The sequence below is a fragment of the Gymnoscopelus microlampas genome, assembly GCF_963454915.1.
Source record: "Gymnoscopelus microlampas genome assembly, chromosome: 19".
NCBI lineage: Eukaryota > Metazoa > Chordata > Actinopteri > Myctophiformes > Myctophidae > Gymnoscopelus > Gymnoscopelus microlampas.
The window spans coordinates 25,768,829-25,790,801 of NC_139956.1; the positions used below are offsets into that span (position 1 = coordinate 25,768,829).

The 21,973-nt window shown below is 39.5% G+C and overlaps 1 protein-coding gene across 1 annotated transcript; it reads left to right on the forward strand.

The window, feature by feature from the left end:
* The first annotated feature begins 16,196 nt into the window (after nt 1-16,196).
* LOC311035233 (uncharacterized protein) lies at nt 16,197-21,567 on the forward strand. The gene is made up of 5 exons (XM_084043320.1): nt 16,197-16,256; nt 16,727-17,446; nt 17,618-17,737; nt 19,507-19,532; nt 21,129-21,567. The coding sequence occupies exons 1-5, from the start codon at nt 16,202-16,204 to the stop codon at nt 21,264-21,266; spliced, it is 1,059 nt and encodes a 352-aa protein (XP_083899446.1). The 5' UTR covers nt 16,197-16,201; the 3' UTR covers nt 21,267-21,567.
* The last annotated feature ends 406 nt before the right edge of the window (nt 21,568-21,973 follow it).

The window sequence follows — 21,973 nt, forward strand, 5'->3', positions numbered from 1 at the left end:
TCAGGGGAATCTCAACCTGGAGTCATTTACACTCACGAAGGCAGCTATGAGAATTGTACAAGAAGCTTCGACACTGAATCTCCAACACACACCTGCATCTATCACTTGTCCAAGAGAAACTTGAGTCGCTCCGATGCTGATACGTACTACTGCGCTGTATCCTCTTGTGGGGAGATATGGTATGGAAACCGAGCAATTTTGGAGGTCAAGGAAGATGACTGTTGCAGCCAGATGAGGATGCTAGTGTTTCTCTCCATCAGCAGAACTGTATTTGTTTTCTGCTGCGTCTTCACCTTAACCATCTTCTACATGACCAGAAAAAAGCACCGGCTTCGGATGCTGTCAATGCACTGAATGGGACATTATCACGTTTAATCAGACTATTGATTGGTCTAAGTAGGTGAGATACTGACCTGCCGACAAGGCTCAGTAGGTGTTTTGACGTTATTCTGTGGGCTGATGAAAGTTCGGGCAAACGCTCGCCCCAAAACAGGATATACGATTCTGTGCCTATTGGTAACTCGGACGGCACTGAGTCGGCTCAAGCGAACTTGAGCCACGAGAGGCACCACCGAGCGAGCTAAAGCGAGCGAGTTGCCGTGCCGAACGTTGCGAAGACCGATGCGGTCCAAAACTTTATACAAAACACCTACTGAGCCCCGTCGGTAGGTCAGTATCTCTTGATTAGACCAATCAATAGTCTGATTAAACGTGGGTAGGTCAGTATCTCACCTACTTAGACCAATCAATAGTCTGATTAAACGTGATAATGTCCCATTCAGTGCATTGGCAGCATCCGAAATGACTGAAAACAGACCAACACGTGAGGTCATGTCAACATGTGGACAGAAAAAAACATACTGTTTCAAATGTCTTGTCTCTCACTTGTTTAGCTTGCTCAAAATGTTCATCTTACCTATTTGTAATGGTTTTGTAATACTTTATAATTATTTGTAATACTCTTTATAATTCCACTATGCAATTTGTATCCAAAATGCTTCAAAATGATTTATTTACACAACAGGCTTTGTGACCTATAAATAAAGCATTCTTATACAAAATATACAGTCTATCCTATTATTTTCTTTCAATATATTTCTTATAATTGATACTTAAAGGTAGGGTAAGTGATATTTTTTGGTTAAAACAAAAAGTATTTTGTTAAAAGGTTAAAGCACTATTTTCTGATAGTAATCATTGCTATAGAGTATTTGTTCAGTAACAGGAGTCTCCCTGTCTCTCCAGCTCTTTGATAAACAGAAAATACATTTTCCGGTAGGTGTCAAAATCTCAGCCAATCAGGAGAAAGTACCCATTTTTAAGCTTCATTTTTATAGTGTTCCAGTTCCAATTTTGTCTGCTCATTTCTTAGTGTCATCACTTCCAATTTCACTTGTTTAATCTATATCCTGATTGAGTTCTCTATCCTGATTGGATAGAATTGGAAATGAAACTGAAACTGAAACAAAAATGCATTTTCTGTTTTATAAAGAGCTGGAGAGACAAGGAGACTCCTTTTACGGAACAAACACTCTATAGCAACAATGAGTACTATCAGAATATAGAGCTATTTAACACTTATTTTAACCAAATAAAATCACTTACCCTACCTTTAACATTATAGAACAAGTCGCACTTTTGGACTAAGGGTCACACAAGAGGAGATGTTATCATCAGGAAATAGGAAATATTGGGATAGGAAATATTGCCCTAAGGCACTAGAGTAGTGGTTCTCAACCTTTTCTGGATCAGGGCCCACTTAAACATATTGAAAGCATTCGTGGGCTACCCATATTACCCCTTAACATGTTGTTAAGTGGTCAGATGGGTGGGCAGCGTGCAATTTCAAAGCCTGTTTATTTTAATGATCAATCAATCATTAACTAACGTAGTATACTTCTTATTGATTGGCATCATTTTTTAACATTTAACATTTTTGCCAATTATTTGGGGGCCCACTTGCAATACCCTTGCGGCTCACCAGTGGGCCCCGGCCCACAGGTTGAGAACCAGTGCACTAATAGAGGAAAGGACATAGGGCCACAAAAATCACTAGAGTTCATCTGCTGCGGAGCATCAAGGTGCACTGCAAATTCCATGGCAATTCTACTAATAGTTTTCAAGAGATCTTTTTATGGACCAAAGTGAGTAACGTTGCCATCCTCAGAGCCCCACCAGTAGCAGGGCTATGACAAAAGTACATGTGTGTGCATTGAGTTGTGTGAGAAGAACAATGTGAGGTGTGACCTACAGTACCAGCAGACCACATTTCCTGTGTAACAAGAATCTCTTCTTCGTATTACAGTAAAAGGCCCTGTGGAAAGCACAGCAAAAGAAAAAGAAAAAAATAGGTTGCTACATGTCTAAAGGTGTCTCAACGATACGTTTTACAGCTTGCATGCAGCCAGTCTTCTGATAGATTCGACCAAGGGATTATAATGTATCAGAATATAAGTGTGCGTGCGTGCGTGCGAGAGAGAGAGAGAGAGAGAGAGAGAGAGAGAGAGAGAGAGAGAGAGAGAGAGAGAGAGAGAGAGAGAGAGAGAGAGAGAGAGAGAGAGAGAGAGAGAGAGAGAGAGAGAGAGAGAGAGAGAGAGAGAGAGAGAGAGAGAGAGAGAGAGAGAGAGAGAGAGAGAGACACTGGCAGCTTTATCACTGGCAGCTTTATCAACATATACTGGCAGTATTTTATGCGTTTTATTGTGTTTTAGGGCTAGACCACTTTGGTAGAGGTTTGGGTTGTGTAGTTACCTTGCCATGATGTAACTCCAAATGTGGGCAAGAAATAAAAAAAATATTTCTCCATTGACTAGAAATTGATAATTCAAAATATGCTCCTCATTGACTTACATTGTACGGTGAAGAGGCTCAGGAGGAGCTCTTTTGAGCCTGTAAACAAACTCAAACAAACCTGATTCTGAAAGTATAGAACATCACCAAACCCAGTACTGTTTGTTTTTTAAATAAAAATGAAAATGTCAAAATGTCAACTTCCTATTGATTTTGCTATTTTTATTAAAAAGAAAACCCGGACTGGATCTGTGGATCTGGATCCGGATCTTCAAATAGTAAAATTAACAGGAGGTTGACATTTTTATAACAGTACTGGGTTTGGTGATGTTCTATACTGTCAGAATCAGATTTGTTTGCATTAGTTTACAGGCTGAAAAAGAAACACCAGAGTGGTTTTGCCGTACAATGTAAGTCAATGAGGAGCATATTTTGAATGATCAATTTCTACTCAATGGAGAAATCATTTTTGATTTCTTGCCCACCTTTGGAGTTACATCATGGCAAGGTAACTACACAACCCAAACCTCTACCAAAGTGGTCTTGCCCTTTAAATACCAGCCACTCCTACATACCATCTCAGATATGGGCTATAGGTGCAAAGTCTGCAGACTCTTTGTTTTTAGATTTGGCAGCTTAGGACATAACGGGTTGCCTAATGGCTTCTGATAGCGGCACATTAATTGGGGTTGTTTTCAGTGCACCAATCTTTGAGACACATCTATGAGGGACTTCTTCTGGTCCCTAAACTTCTCTCTTGCTTTTCTCCAACTAGAGGTCTGCCCCCTAGCCGTGCACGGGGCTCTAGTGAGGGCTTGCTTATTTTGGGGTTCCAAAATCGTGGGATAAAAAAAAAATGTTTTAAACAAAAAAATACATGGGGGACCCCCTGGGGGTCTGCGGACCCCCTGGGAGTCTTGGGACCCCCACGAAACATCGTGGACCCCTATGGACCCCCGCGAAACATCGCCCACCCCTTCGGCTGGCTTATTTTTTTCATGAAGGTAGTTGCTTGTTTCTGGCACACAATCTGGCAACACTGACCTGTCTGCTTGTGTGGCCTCCAACCTGGCAACCCAGAGTGACTCGGTGTTGTTGTTAGCGGCTGCGTTGAGACACTGGCGTGTTTTAATGTTTTGTGTGGGATGTGCATGACGGACATATTAGCGTGAGTGTGGTGTGATAGAGACATGACCAAAGTGAAAGCAACGGCGGGGGTTGAAGCGAAGTGGTCGCGTGTGTTGTTGTTGTGCAGATGGGGAGATTTCAATGGCCGCCGCTTCGTCTTGCGTCGGCTGTGTTTGGTTAGCGTTGCTCACGCTAAAGGGAACGAAAGGGTGTCCCCATAATGTGGTGAGTTTGTTCTGGCCGCAATTAATTATGCTCCGAGGAGGACAAATGTGTAGTGAGCAATGAAAAGTAGCCTACGCCACCCGTAAATTCATTGCGCACGTTGGCTTGTCTTGTAGTGACATGTGGTATGTTGGTGTTGTGTTTAGCCCGAAACAATAAAATTAGTGGTGAGGGGAAATGAATGCTAATGGAAGCTGGGACTTATGTCTAATGTATAAGTAGATTGGAAAGTTTCTGACACCAACTTGCTCTTTATACAGTAGCTGACCTGCACTCACTGCACACAATACTGTATGCTGTTACTGTCCACTCTTTGAACCAAGCGGCTTTGCAGGAGCGAGTGAAGCCGGCATAATTCTCTGGTGATCTGAATGACACTGCACCTGCCTTTTTAGTAGCCTCATGTGGCGAGGAACGAAAAGTAGTAATACTCAGTGGGGATAGCTGCTGCTGCCCCTGTTACTGTTGGCCTACAGGCACATAATCTGGCAGGTATCAACTTGTCAGCTCTCATTCTGTCTCTCTCTCTCTCAGGTGCTTCGCTAGCTCAGAGAGAAAATCTAATATTCACTTTCGTGACAATGCCTTGAACCGCTGCCCCACTTGCTAGCTAACCAGGTCAACGTGCGCATGCATCAAAAGTTGTAAGATCCAAATTTGGGTTCATCATCGCAACACAACGCAAACAGTTTGGCCAATCACACACAGCCACACCTCTTAAGATGTTCTCTATATCCGTAAAGTATTTCCACTCAAGAGACGAACTTGAAGATGATGGCAGCATCAAAAATCACCCTGCATGTAATTTGTCTACTTCTTTGGGGAGAAGGTAAAATACAACAATCATTGTTTACCTACATATAAAACAAATCAGTTCTTATAAAATATGCATGTTTATACGTATATATTTCTGTTTCCAGTCCATTTTGCTCAGTTATCAGTGGAAGAAGAACAGAAAGGTTTCAAAATGGTTGATGTTGGAGACACCATGACTTTGCACTGCTTCTATCAAGATGATGACATGTTGTTCATAACCTGGTACAAACAACGTCTTGGACATAAACCTGAGCTGTTAGCATCCCGGATGAAGCTGAGAGACAATGCTACGTTGTCAGATACATTCAGGAAAGATCCCCGCTTCTTCGTGGTCCCTGGAGAAGGAATAAATCATCTCAAGATCTCAAATGTGCAATTGTCAGACTCTGCAATGTATTACTGTGGGGTAGCGTCATATTTTCAAATTCAGTTCAATGAAGGAATCATGCTCATTGTTAAAGGATCCTCGTCCAGCATCCAAGCCATTGTCCAGGAGCCACCAGAGAAATCAGTACAGCCAGGAGACTCTGTGACTCTGAACTGTACCGTCCACACTGAGCCCTGTGGAGAACACAGTGTCTACTGGTTCAGACGCTCAGAAAAGTCTCAACCAGTTTTCTTTTACACGCATGACCAAGGCTGTGAAATAGCAAACACAGCACAGGGAAGCTTCTACAACCTCTCCATGAAGAATCTCAGACTGAGTGATGCTGGTACTTACTACTGTGCTGTGGCCTCATGTGGGCAGATACTGTATGGAAATGGAACCAGGCTGAGCGTTGGGGAAGATGAATGTCGTAACCAGATTAGGATCCTGGTGTTTCTCTCTATCATCAGAACTGGAGTTGTGCTCTGCTGCCTTCTCATCTTAACCATCATCTACATGACCAGAAAATAGACATACTCACCGTAACCATAAGCTACATCAGTGGTTCTGTACCCGTGGGTCGGAAACCCGTTCTCACTCCCAACAAGGCGTCACATTTTGCCGCTCTGTCAGTAGACCTGAAACGTCAAGTTTTGACATCGCGGGACGCCCTAAAAGTCAAGTTTTGACGTAACGGGATGCCATGTGTGGATGTGACGTTGCATGTTGACAAAACTATGCCTAAACCAAACCCAAACCCTAACCCTAACCTCACAAAAATATGCCTAAACCTATAACCTTAATCCTAACCCTAACCTCGCAAAAAACATGCGGAGAGAGGAAAAAACAGTAAATGACAGTAAAGTGAAAATGTAAGGACTTTTAAGACCTTTTTAATACCTAAAAAAAAGACCATTGCTGCATCAAATGTAATCAACAAACTATGCTATAAGAACTGGTCAAACATTGGCCAAATTGTCAAATAACAAGAAAAAGGCAAACAATGTGAAAATAGCCTATCTACAAGCTTGTACTGTAGATCTGCTATTGTTTCTGTGGTGTAGAACCGAGTCAAATTATATGTAATGGCTCAACTCCTACAATTCCAAGTGATTGTCTGGGTGGGGGGTCCCTAGTTCAAATATGATTATTTTGGGGGGTCATGGCCTGAAAAGGTTGAGAACCACTGAGCTACATAAGCAGAAAGTAGACCTACACTTGTCATCATGTCGACTTGTGGAAAAACACACCATTATGATTTGTCTCTCACTAGTTTAGCTTACTGAATCTTTTCCTAATTAATTTCAATTGTTTCATAATGCTTTATAATGCCACTGTTATAAAAAATATATTTGCATCTAAAATAGCTTTACCTTTTCAACAGGCTTTTTCAACTATTCTATTCTATTATAATCTATATTATTGTTTGACCATCTGCATTGTACAATGATATATCTTATTATCATAAAGTTGCTAATAAATTACTTGTTCTGTATTTCATCTGTTCATGACACTGAATCATTGTTTTTTGAAAGGTCAATTTACTTTAGTTTAGATTTAGATTTTTTTTAAAACACATAGTGTGCACTAAGATGTGTGAGAAGAACAGTATGTGGTGTGATGTAACAGCAGACCACATTTCCTGTGTAATAAGCCTCTTCTTGGTATTAAGACAGTGTGTAAAGTTCCTGGTGGTCGCTACATCTCTGACGGTGCCTGATCAAGTTTCTAGCAGTCGCTTAACCTCAGAGGGTGCCTCATCACTGTTATACTCTTGTCAGACTACAGCCAGCCATTTTGATAACGTGGTATAATATGCGCAGTACATTTAACAACCTAGAGCTCAAATAAGAACAACTGACAGTATTCTCATTAGCTGTTCATACAGGTGATCTGATGTTATTATGGGGTTTCAACACAACGTCAAGCTCCCTCCTTAAAGAAATATAAATAATTCCTAGGTTTCAAACTCTGATCATAATATATACACATTTGCAGATTGTGTTGCCTGGAAACCAGACAAATCTACCAGAGCTAATTAATTAGCTCTAGCGGATGTGATTCGTCGGGCCATGCCAGGCTATAGATTGAGAGGCTGCAAAGTGACTGCAAAGAGAATGTTATGATAAGAGAAATTATTAGCTGGTGTCTCTTAACTTTTACTTTTCTGTGACTCATATCAAAGTAAGTGTCCACTCTCCTTTGTCTTTTTACATCTTTGGTGAGAAATGTGTCCGTTTCCTGTTCATGTTTGAAATGGGGCTTTGTGTGTATGAAGCTTATACAGAATACAACTCTGATGTAATGGTGGTTACTCTCGTTATTCTGTTTATAGGAGAAAGGTGAATCACAGTTTTTTGAGTAACTTAAATCTGAGAACCATTATGACATTAGGCCATCCTACTGTCACTTCACAGTTCACTCTGCACAGGAAATAGATCTTAAAGTGAACATTGTTGGTAATCTGTGACAAGCCTCCAACCTCTCACCACAACGCTTTTAAAGAATGTACGCAGAGACCAGTCACACAGATAACTATTTAGGTCAGATGACAGTGCCATAGGTGTACTGCGGGTAGATCTAATGTACATAATTGTGCTAATGTACATCATTTTACTGTATATGCACTGGTGATGTTGGGTGGTCTTAACTCCTGACCTTGCAATTTTCAACTTCAATGGTTTAATTCGGTTTATAATTATAGTGATTAACAATGGCTCTTTTTCATTGTCAGTGCTTGTAGTTCACTGCTCTACTATACACGCACACACACACGCACGCACGCACGCACGCACGCATGCATGTACGCGCGTAATGTTGTCTGTCCCTCCCTTCCCCTCTCTGTCTGTCTGTCTGTCTGTCTGTCTGTCTGTCTGTCTCTATCTCTCTATCTCTCTATCTCTCTCTCTCTCTCTCTCTCTCTCTCTCTCTCTCTCTCTCGCACTCTCTCTCTCTCTCTCTCTCTCTCGTATATATCTCGTATATATAAATATATCTTCACATTAACCTTACAAGTTGCATATTACTTTAGCCCTGCTAGCAGAGGGGCTGTATGTATGGTGAGTTTGGTTGTTGATGTGACGTTTGCATGCAGTCAGAAAATAACTGAATCATACCAGTTATTATTCCACACAGATACAGCATGGTCAAGGAAATAACAACCTTAGACTCTCATGTGCCTATAAATACTTTCTCTTGATCATAAATGTTGATGCAGTTTGCACCTTTCAAGCTCAACCAAGTCTAAGCTGAAAAGTCTCACTCCTGTGTGGTTACAGTTGTTTAGTTTCCACTGGTGGAAACTTATGTGAAGCGAGGACAGGAAGACTGGTCTGCAACCTCAAGGTCACGTACAGCATCTTGCAGCATCATACATAAGATGAAATGTGATTTTCACATTTGTGAGGTTGATTTATCTAGTCATTCTACAGGTCACTGACCATGTAGAAGAAGGTGGCCTACCACTAATTATTGCAATATGTCAGACACTGAATATCAGACCAGGCAAAAATAAACTGTAAGTATTACAGTGGTCTAGGGATGTAGAAAAGATTAATTTACTTAAATTTAAAACAATAAAATATGAACGCACACAATATATTGCACAGTCCCAATCTTTATTTTCCCACAACATGAACCAATGTTTCATCCAGGAGGCTTCACCAGGTCCTTTGGATCTTTCTTCATCTTCTTGCTTTGTATCTCTTTCATGGCATCAGGCTTTGTGATGTCACACACAAGAAGCTTACTGTAGGCCATTGAAGACCTTTATATCTGCCATAAACAGCACTTTTGTTTGATAGCATAGCTCATCCGTAAAAATCTGTGACAACCCACAATACATGCAGTATGAGACCATTTATTGTCACCCTTTGGTGTTATACTGTAGATTGTTTTTCTGGAATATAGCGTTGTAAAATATTGGTAACGTTCATAATACATAAACTGTACAGACTAAGTTCAACAGAACAGCACATGAATTTGAAGTGTATGTGAGTTTTCCTCATTACATATTTTACAGTGTTAGGCTTACACTGTTCCATCAGTGTAGCCCCACTTGTTGTACAGGGTTAACAAATCACCTGAGTTGACCGGCAAACATTTGAGAGAATTAAATTATGCTATAAGCTACCTGGTTTATATAGTTCTGAAAGTTGTAACTGTAGGCTAACTCACTGACTATCTGAATTACAATTGACAAGACCCTTGACTGTAGCTGAAGTGAAGAAATACATATATATTTTCTGTGATCCTAATGATTTTTTGGCATGATATCTTTCTTTTTTTCCTTTTTTAAAGGATGCTAGGTCTTATACTGTATATCTAAAGTCAACTAACTCCACAAACCAATTCTTCCACAATTGTGTTTGCAAGCAACATCATGGTGAAACAGGTGGTCCGTTTTATCCAAATAAGGCATTTGCCCAAACTCAACCAAGATCTGGTTAGCCAATCAAAGTCGCCCTCATCTCTGAACAGAGGAGTATGTATGCATTTCTTTCCATTCTATGCAGACATTTGAACAAGATGACAGCTCCGAAGTTCACACTGTGTGTTGTATTTCTATTCTTTGGGAAAATTGGTAAGTTGTGCTTTTTGTGTAACCATTTTGTGTTTAATTACCATCACTTATACAGAATCTGAATGATGCCTTTTTGTGTATTTTACAATTAAACATCACTACAACACACAATCAGTACAACACAATATATGCCATATGATAATAGGATAAATGCTAAATCTCTCTGTTTTACAGCAGGTAATCTGAAACAAGCCTCGGTCTTCCATCAAGATAGTGGATTTAGATCAGCTAACATTGGGCAGAATGTAACGTTGCACTGCTTCTATGGGAATGGTACTGGTGGAGCAATGTTTAGTTGGTACAAGCAAACACTGGGACAGAAACCACAGCTTGTGTCTACCTTCTATGAGTTAAATCAAAATGTCGATCTTCATGGTGAATTCAAGGAAAATCCACGCTTCTCACTGAACACTGCTGTAAAGGGCACAAATCATTTGCAGATCTCAATTTTACATCCTTCAGACTCGGGTACATACTACTGTGTGAGCATCCGCTACTACGAACCTATCACATTTTCAGACGGGGCTATTCTCAGTGTAAAAGGTTCATGGTCCAACGTTCGAGCTGTCATCCATCAGCCAGTGTCTGAGTCAGTCGAGCAAGGAGACTCTGTGACTCTGAACTGTACCGTCCACACTGAGATCTGTGATGGAGAACACAGTGTCTACTGGTTCAGAAGCTCCACAGAATCTCAACCTGGAGTCATTTACACCCATAGTAAGACTGAAGTCTGCAAGAAGACTCCTAAATCTGAGCCGTCTACACAGAGCTGTGTCTACGAACTCACCAAGAGGAACGTCACTGTTGCAGATGATGGAGCTTACATTTGTGGTGTGACCCTTTGCGGGGAAATGTTCTTTGGAAATGGAACCATGCTGAATATTAAACGTAAGTCCCAAGGTAATTTCACATACAGGGAATAGCATTTAGATGATGGATTAAAATGATACAATTACAGTATATTGTTTCCATAGGTTACGGAGCCAGGCTGAACGTTGGGGAAGATGAATGTCGTAACCAGATTAGGACCCTGGTGTTTCTCTCCATCATCAGAACTGGAGTTGTGCTCTGCTGCCTCCTCATATTAACCATCATCTACATGAGCAGAAAATATACATTCACATGTCAACTTGTGGAAAGATAAAAACACACATCATGATTTGTCTGTCACTAGTTTACCTTGCTGAATCTTTTCATATTACTTAATTTCAGTTATTGTATAATGCTTTATAATGCCACTGTTATAATAATTATATTTGCATCCAAAATACTGTAGGTGTCAACAGGTGTTTTCAACTATTCTATTCTGTTATCTTTATTTGACCATCTTTATTGTATTATGCTATTCCTTATTATTAATACAATTTTAATAATACTTTAATTCATAATATGTTGTCTTAACTCTCTCTGCTAATACAGTATAGCTTCACCTTGTGATAAAAAGTACCATAATTAGAATTTCTAAGCCTAACCATCATCTACATGACTAGAGAATAGACATACTGTAACTGTACTCACCTTAACCATTAGCTATATAATCAGTAAGTAGACCTACAACTTGTGGAAAGATAAAAATACACCATTATGATTGGTCTCTCTCTCACTGGCTTGATGAATCTTTTAATATGACTTAATTTCAGTTGTTTCATAAGGCTTTATAATTCCACTATTATACATATTATATTTGCATCCAATAGCTTTACCTTTTCAACAGGCCTTTTCAACTATTTTACTCTATGATCTTTACAACTCTTCTTGGTATTAAAACCCAACCCCAACCCCCATGATTTTCAGATGGATGAAAAGCAATTGCAATTATGAAAATGAGCATTCCATTCAATCAGTTCATCAATGACAAATCACTACACAAACTGACCATCCTCCTATAATTTGACAAAGCTCTGTGAGGTATTGATCTGAAATTGCACACAGCTATTGACCATTACCATGTGCACGGAACTGCGTAGCCTTTTTTTCGATTTCCCCAACTGTCAGTTGTTTATTTGCGTTTTTAAGTCAAAGAAGCTGTGGGATGGCCCCGCGACTCGCGAGCTATGGGATGAATGGCTCCCGGGTTGCCAGATCATTTCATTCATTACTGCATCAATTGTAATCAACAAACTATGCTATAAAACTGGTCAAACATTGGCCAAATTGTCAAAAAACAAAGAAAAGGGTAAACAACGTGAAAATAGCCTATTTTCACAATAATATTATTCCACACCTACAGTATATTATGTACTGTATCTGTGGTGTGGAACTGAGTCGATCTAAATAATTCCAAGTGCTTGTCAGGGTGGGGGGTCCCTAGTTCAAATATGATTATTTTGGGGGGTCACAGCCTGAAAAGGTTGAGAACCACTGAGCTACATAAGTAGAAAGTAGACCTACACTTGTCATCATGTCGACGTGTGGAACAAACCATAATGATTTGTCTCTCACTAGTTTAGCTTGCTGAATCTTTTCCTATTACTTAATTTCAGTTGTTTCATAATGCTTTATAATGCCACTGTTATAAAAAATATATTTGCATATACAATAGCTACTATAAATAGTTCTAATAATAAAATAGAACTATTCTATTCTATATTATCTTTATTTGACCATTTGCATTGTACAATGATATTTCTAATTATCATAAAGTTGCAAATAAATGACTCGTTATGTATTTCATCTGTTCATGACACTGAATCATTGTTTTTTGAAAGGTTCATTTACTTTAGTTATGTTTACATTTTTTTGCACTGAGATGTGCGAGAAGAACAGTGGGGTGTGACATAACAGCAGACCACGTTTCCTGTGTAATAAGCCTCTTCTTGGTATTAAGACAGTGTGGAAAGTTCTTGGTGGTCGCTACATCTCTGAGGGTGCCTGATCAAGTTTCTAACGATCGCTACACCTCAGAGGGTGCCTCATCACTGTTATACTCTTGTCAGACTACACCCAGCATTTTTATAACGTGGTATATGCGCAGTACATTTAACAACGTAGAGCTCAAATAAGAACTATTGACAGTATTCTCATTAGCTGTTCATACAGGTGATGATGTTATTATGGGGTTTCAACACAACGTCAAGTCCTGAAAGAAATATAAATAATTCATAGGTTTCAAACTCTGATCATTATATATACACATCTGCAGATTGAGTTGCCGGGAAACCAGACAAATCTACCAGAGCTAATTCATTAGCTCTAGCAGATGTGATTTGTCGGGCCATTCCAGGCTATAGATTGACAGGCTGCAAAGTGAGTGCAGAATGCAGAATACAACTCTGATGTAATGGTGGTTACTCTCGTTATTCTGTTTATAGGAGAAAGGTGAATCACAGTTTATATTTTTGAGTAACTTAAATCTGAGAACCATTATGACATTAGGCCATCCTACTGTCACTTCACAGTTCACTCTACACAGGAAATAGATCTTAAAGTGAACATTGTTGGTAATCTGTGACAAGCCTCTAACCTCTCACCACAAAGCTTTTAAGGAATGTACGCAGAGACCAGTCACACGGAAAACTATTTAGGTCACATGACAGTGCCATAGGTGTACTGTGTACAGATCTACATTATTGCATAATAACAATGACTTTATACTAAGAGACATAGGTGGAATAATAACATAAGTATGAACATTCAACTGTACATCATTTAAGTATGATCTTCAAGTGAAGTCTGAGCAAAACAAAGACGCGAGTCTTTACATTAGCACGTATGTGCTAATGTACATAATTACCGTATATGCACTGGTTATTTTGGGTGGTCTTAACTCCTGAACTTGCAATTGTCAACTTCAATAGTTTAATTCTGTGTATAATTGTAGTGATTAACAATGGCTCTTTTTCATTGTCAGTGCTTGTAGTTCACTGCTCGATACACGCACGCTCTCACTCACGCTCTCACTCACGCACGCACGCACGCACGCACGCACGCACGCACGCACGCACGCACGCACGTATGTGCGCACGGAATGTTGTCTGTCCCTCCCTTCCCCTCTGTCTGTCTGTCTGTCTGTCTGTCTGTCTCTCTCTCTCTCTCTCTTTCTCTCTCTCTCTCTCTCTCTCTCTCTCTCTTTCTCTTCAATCTATTCAGTTTCCATGTCTGTCCCTCTCTCTCTCTCTCTCTCTCTCTCTCTCTCTCTCTCTCTCTCTCTCTCTCTCTCTCTCTCTCTCTCTCTCTCTCTCTCTCTCTCTCTCTCTCTCTCTCTCTCTCTCTCTCTCTCCCTCCCTCCCTCCCCTTATATCTTTCTCTCACTAGTGTTGACCACAGTGTCAACACTAGTGAGTCCCATACACTCTTGGTGTATGGGACGGGTGCAGAATTGGCAGTTTCCTTGATCTCCATCTTTGTCTTGGATTACATCATCTAAAACATGAACAGGAAAAAATGACCTGTGTGCAGACAAAAGTGAGAGTTCAAAAAATATATCTTCACATTAACCTTAGAAGTTGCATATTACTTTAGCCCTGCTAGCGGAGGGGCTGTATGTATGGTGAGTTTGGTTGTTGATGTGACGTTTGCATGCAGTCAGAAAATAACTGAATCATACCCGTTATTATTCCACACAGATACAGCATGGTCAAGGAAATAACAACCTTAGACTCTCGTGTGCCTATAAATACTTTCTCTTGATCATAAATGTTGATGCAGTTTGCACCTTTCAAGCTCAACCAAGTCTCAGCTGAAAAGTCTCACTCCTGTGTGGTTACAGTTGTTTAGTTTCCACTGGTGGAAACTTATGTGAAGCGAGGACAGGAAGACTGGTCTGCAACCTCAAGGTCACGTACAGCATCTTGCAGCATCATACAGTGTAGCAGAGGCAGTAGAAGTCCATAAGATGAAATGTGATTTTCACATTTGTGAGGCTGATTTATCTAGTCATTCTACAGGTCACTGACCATGTAGAAGAAGGTGGCCTACCACTAATTATTGCAGTATGTCAGACACTGAATATCAGACCAGGCAAAAATAAACTGTAAGTATTACAGTGGTCTAGGGATGTAGAAAAGATTAATTTACTTAAATTTAAAACAATAAAATATGAATGCACACAATATATTGCACAGTCCCAATCTTTATTTTCCCACAACATGAACCAATGTTTCATCCAGGAGGCTTCACCAGGTCCTTTGGATCTTTCTTCATCTTCTTGCTTTGTATCTCTTTCATGGCATCAGGCTTTGTGATGTCACACACAAGAAGCTTAGGCCATTGAAGACCTTTATATCTGCCATAAACAGCACTTTTGTCTGATAGCATAGCTCATCCGTAAAAATCTGTGACAACCCACAATACATGCCGTACTTGTTGTCACCCTTTGGTGTTATACTGTAGATTGGTTTTCTGGAATAAAGCATTGTAAAAGATTGGTAATGTTCATAATACATAAACTGTACAGTCTAAGGTCAACAGAACAGCACGTGAATTTGAAGTTTATGTGAATTTTCCTCATTAAATATTTTCCAGTTTTAAGGCGGTTACACACCGGCGATTATGTGAATATACGCAAAATTCGGACTCGTTCCAAATAATTAAAAGACACTTTTTCGCTTCGCTTTTTCGCTTTTTCGCTCCATGGAAGCTTCCATTGACTTTATAAGGTTTTTTAAAAAAACATATTATTCGCATGAAAAATTTGCCCCCGGTGTGTAAGGACCTTGAGGCTTACACTGTTCCATCACATGTTTGAAAACATCTTGAAAGTGTTGAATAATTTTGAACTTTTTAACACAAATATTCTCTTCTGGGGGGTGGGGTGGGGGTCCTGGCACAAAACATTTTCAGATGGAGAGTTGTTTGAGAACTACTGATTTAAGAAGGCATTTGTAGAATCGGCCTCAGGTCTTAATGTGTTAATCGGCAAACATTTGAGAGAATGAAATTATGCTATGAGCTACCTACCTGGTTTATATATTTCTGAAAGTTGTAATTGTAGGTTAACTCACTGACTATCTGAATTACAATTAACAAGACCCTTCACTGTAGCTGAAGTGAAGAAATATGTATTTTTTCTGTGATCCTAATGATTTTTTGGCATGATATTTTTCCTATATTTTTTTTTTTTGAAGGATGCCAGGTCTTATACTGTTTTTCTAAAGTCAACTAACTCCACAAACCAATACTTCCACAACTATGTTTGCAAGCAACATCATAGTGAAACAGGTGGTCCGTTTTACCCAAATAAGGCATTTGCCCAAACTCAACCAAGATCTGGTTAGCCAATCAAAGTCGCCCTCATCTCTGAACAGAGGAGTATGTATGAATTTCTTTCCATTCTATGCAGACATTTGAACAAGATGACAGCTCCGAAGTTCACACTGTGTGTTGCATTTCTGTTCTTTGGGAAACTGGGTAAGTTGTGCCTTTTGTGCAACCATTTTGTGTTTAACGGAGGTCACTGCTAGTCAGATGTTTGTCACTGCTAGAGTGAGGACTTTTAAAGCACTTCTAAGAAATGTAATGTTCAAGTTCATGCAACGGCTGGATGTATTTGCAAACAGCATCCTTGTGGCGCTCTGAAGCCCTATAGTGAGCTGTTCACGCTATACATCCAGACTAAGGGTGTACTGGCTAAAATGCCTGTGTGTTCTGCCTGTGGGTTAAGTTATATATTTATTTTACATTTGTAATGATTGTATTGCCTGTCGTGTTTCTTTTATGTTTATTCTTTGTATGTATTTCTATGGACCTGAGCCTGCTAACAAAGATTGAATTGAGCTCTGAATAATGTCCTTTTCATGAATGTTACTATAAAACATTTACAACACAATGTATTCCATATACTGTGTACAGGATAAATGCTAGATCTCTCTGTTTTACAGCAGGTAATCTGAAACAAGCCCCGGCCTTCCATCAAGATAGTGGACATATATCAGCTAACATTGGATACAATGTAACTTTGCACTGCTTCTATGGGAATAGTACTGGTGGTGCACCAATCCTTAATTGGTACAAGCAAACACTGGGACAGAAACCACAGCTTGTGTCTACCTTCTATAAGTTAAATCAAAATGTCGATCTTCATGGTGAATTCAAGGACAATCTACGCTTGTCACTGCACACTGCAGTAAAGGGCACAAATCATTTGCAGATCTCAATTTTACATCCTTCAGACTCAGGTACATACTACTGTGTGAGCATCCGCTACTACGAACCCATCACATTTTCAGACGGGGCTATTCTCAGTGTAAAAGGTTCATGGTCCAACGTTCGAGCTGTCATCCATCAGCCAGTGTCCGAGTCAGTCGAGCAAGGAGACTCTGTGACTCTGAACTGTACCGTCCACACTGAGATCTGTGATGGAGAACACAGTGTCTACTGGTTCAGAAGCTCCACAGAATCTGAACCTGGAGTAATTTACACCCATAGTAAGACTGAAGTCTGCAAGAAGACTAATACATCTGGACAGTCTACACAGAGCTGTGTCTACGAACTCACCAAGAGGAACGTCACTGTTGCAGATGATGGAGCTTACATTTGTGGTGTGACCCTTTGCGGGGAAATGTTCTTTGGAAATGGAACAACGCTGAATATTAATCAAGGTAATTGCACATTCATGGAATAGCATTATAGATTTAAAATCATGGAATTACAGCAGGCTAATGTTTCTATGTTACTATGTCTTTCCTTGGAGTGTTAGTGTGAAAACGATGCTTCTTGTTCTCATCTGAAGTGGTGAATATGGACTAATAATGAACCCGCCTTAATTTCAGTACATGAGGATCATGTGAATACAACCGTCGCTGTGTTGGTGGTTTCAAACGTACTTCTTGGTATGTCCACCCTTCTACTCGCATGGGCTCTTTGGAAGTCATGGAGCAAAGATCGCAAAGGTATGAACACTTTCTAATGAATGTAGAGTGTGATCTTTTACGACCTCTTATTTTAACCTCTAAGCCCTATAGGCCTATACTTAGTTGACCAAACCCTATAGGGCTCTACTTGGTCCGCTGCTTTTTCCCCTTGCAGATTTAAGCTGAATGTTCGCCCCAGGTTAGAGATGCAATAGGGTTAATTGTGGTTAATGACTACAATATCTGGTTTTGCCATTCCAGTTCCAAAGTTTAGTCGTGGCAGAAAAAAGGCCCATTACTAGAAAAAGTGCTCCTCGGAGCACAGGTCTCCACCAAGTCAGGTACGTTATTGTGGCCTCCTGGTGGCGCTATAATAGGCCAATGTGAAAAGGGTGGCATTTATTCTTAGGTCGTTCACGGCAATCGGACACAGGCATTTTGTTCCAAAAATGTGTTTTGCTAAATTAGACCTGCTGGTGGCGCTACAACAGGCCAATGTGAAAAAGGGTGGCATTTCTTTCTTGGCCTAGTGGGAATTTGTTTGTGAAATTTCACGGAAATCGCAAGCTGCGTTCATGATTTGAGGCATTTTGTTCAAAAAGGACCAATCCTGCAAACTTTGGAAGCGAACCTTAGCCAATGAGGATGGAATATGGGAAATCGGACAGATCCGTGTTGATCACATGACTATAGAGATACTGTGTGCCGATTTGCATGACGTTTGGATAAAATATGTTGGAGAAATGTAAAAAAATTGGTTTTGCACAAATCGGCCTCCAGGTGGCGCTATAACAGGCCCATGTGAGAAAATTGAGGCAGAGGTTCTGAATTGGCATCCAGGGTGTGTGTGTGCACAGTTTCGCAGCGACCGGGCCAACAGTGCCAGAGATTAGCTGGTAACACACGGACAGGACACACACACGGACACACCACGGACGGAGGGTAAAACATACTCTCTCGGCATGCCTTTCGGCCTGGCGGAGACAACAAGGGGCTATACTGTATATATATATATTTTTAATGGTATAGAATGGTTAAACAGAAAATCAGTGGCACAAATCTGTTCCATTCTTTCTTTCTGTCTGTGTATTGAAGAGAATGTCACATCAAACTGCATTCTGATATTTTATTGCTCACTAGCAAGCATGCATTATGTACATCATATTTTTGAACATTAATCAAGACTTAATGAATCAGTTCAATATATATCCGGTTGTATCCAACATATCAATCTATCATGCATTTTGCAATAGTATGTAAACACCTGCTACTGCCTTTCATTGAATATGTTAGTTGAAGAAGACAAATACAATACTGTTTAAACTTAAATGTCATTTTAATGAAATAATTGGCAATGGGTTGTATGATGTCTTGCCTAGTTCAGTGTTGTTGTTTTTTTCTCGATCTGCTATCTGAAACCAGGAATTTCAACTCCATGGCCGGGGTGGGGGTGGGGTGGCTGGGACATGCAGGCTATGGGACATTTGGACTGCTCCATTCCTTGTAATAATAATTATAAAATTGTATAATTGATCATGTTTTGTGTATAATTTAAGTCTAAATGTGTACACAGTATGAATATTTGACAGTAAATATTATGTATCTTTACTGCTGCTGTTTTGGTCAAGGGTAGAATAATTGTCAAACATAAACATTAACTGCCCATTTACTGTATCTGTGCTGTACTGTACAGTATGTGCCGTATGTCACAGCATCAGTATCACAACCACATCTTTTGTGGTGAAAACTAAAATAAATGTGTAGACCAGAACCGATGCAAAAATGTAATTCTTTATCTGCATTTACAGGGAATACAGACCTATCTTCCTCTCAGGTAATTTGAACACATTTTAATATTATCCAAGATAATTTTGGGCCTACCTTCATATCACACATTGGATATCATAGTATCCAATTTAACTACATTCCCATCATTACATTTTTTTTATTATTTCCAAATATTATGTTTGGAAAATCTTCAATTTTAAAAAAAAGTTAAATGTTCATAAATAAATATTCATGTTCACGTTATCCGCCAGTTAACTGAGACCAACTAGCCTACAGAAACTTGACATTATGCTCTGTCTTATTTGCTGTAGTTTGAACATGTGGAAATCCAGGACTGGAGCTTCAATATTTGTCTTTTTAACAACTATAAATAAGTGTTATTTATTCATTCATTTTACCAAATAATGTTTGGCAGCGAGGGATTTGTGGATCCAGATGTAAATTAATTAATGTTAATTAATTAATTAATCAATTGATTAAAATCTAATCATGTGGATCTCAACATAATGTGAAAATAATAGTGAAAGTACTTCTGTGGCCTATTGGCGTTGTGCACAAGAAATTTGGTGCTGATTCAGTCCAGTGGTTTGCAAGCTCCAGACACACAGACCAACCCTCTTATAGACGGCCAGACTCCTGCAGAGCCACACCGTAGACTTAATAGGAGTTTGTAATGCTACAGTATTAGAAACAACTTTAAGAAACGTATAAGACTTTTATTAAAGGACAACTTTGTTTTTTTTACAACAAGGGTTATTGTATTAGTTTGTAATGATAATAATTAAAAGATGAGTATTAAAAAGAAATCATGTATTGCTTTCTATCGTTTTTTAATGATTTAGTGATTTTTAACTGGGGGGCGGGGGCATTTGGTCCATTAGTAAATAGTCGTGAACACAGCCTCCGATTTCCGTGAAACTTTGTACGCACATCCCCACTGGGCCAAGGAAGAAATGCCACCCTATTTTTTAAAATATTTTTCAAATTAGCCTCATGGTGGCGCTGTAACGGGCCGATTCACATTTTGGCCTATAAATAGGCCTATAAATAGGCCAAAACGTGAATCTGCCTGTTACAGCGCCACCATAAGGCTAATTTGAAAAATGTAGGGTGGCATTTCTTCCTTGGCCTAGTGGGGATGTGCGTACAAAGTTTCACGGAAATCGGAGGCTGCGTTCATGACTATTTACCAATGGATCAAATTCCCCGCCCCCAAGTTAAAAATCATCAAAACATTAAAAAACGATAGAAAGCAATACATGATTTTTTTTTAAAACTCATCTTTTAATTATCATCATTACAAACTAATAAAATAACCCTTGTTGTAAAAAAACAAAATTGTCCTTTAAGCTTCTTAAGCGGTCTATAAACGGTTATCTAGTTTCTTATAAGCACTTATAAATGTCTTATGATCTAACAACAAACATGTTTACGATGCTATTAACGCTTAGCCTTAGCTTATGCAGGTGTATCAAATATCATATTAACGTTAATGTGATATTGTAAGTAAAAATATTACACTAAGTTATTTTACTTTAGTTATTTTTCTGTGGTTTGACGTGTCTGAATTGACTATAGGCCCTGCTATGGTTCTTTTTGCACTAAAGCAGTTTTTAATGTATTTCTGTTTCCACCCTTACAGCCTCAGAATGGCGAGGATGTCAGCTATGCAGCCGTGACTTTCACTTCTAGAGGCCCTGCCTCCTCCAGGATGGACAGAGTGAAGTCCAACAGAGACACTGCAACCTATTCTGATGTCAGATACCTTCAGCAGGAGTGACGGCGGTATGGAACACCATCAGAACTATGGAGAGGAGAATCCACGCCCATCTTGTTTTAGCTGTTTTAGCTGCAGATTAACAATAGTTTGTGCAGTCGGGGGTTAAAGTGTCTTACTTAAGGGCACTTCGAGGGCACTCATACAGTATGCATCGTTTACTAACACAGAGCGAGCAGGCACCTCCTTTCCTGACAGAGAGGTGCATAACACCTCATTTCCCCTCACACTTTAGGTTCAACTACTCCAGTATGCATTTATGTTTTCATTATCCTCCACCTCTCCTTCGCCTCCTTTTATAATAGAAAAACATCACAGTATATCTAATATATCTATTACTCTATTTTCTCACCTTTGTCATATATACAATAATATACAATAAAACTGATCAATATCCTTTGCCCATGGGTTGCCTTTCTTGTGTCAATGCAATCTGGGTACCCAAAGATTCTTAATCTGTCTTAATATGTAGTCTCGTGTAGCCAGACAACTATTCACAATCTCCGAATGCTATAGAGTCTGGAACTACACCTCCCGAAATCCGAGACAGGAAGCTGCCATCTGATCATCATTTCCGTTCACAAAAATATATCTTAAAATATCTGTACATTAACATTTTTTTTCCATTTCTGCTAAGTAGCAAGAGATATGCTTAGATGATTTTGATTTATATTCACTCAGATAAATTTGAGCGACTGTAAAGACGAAAC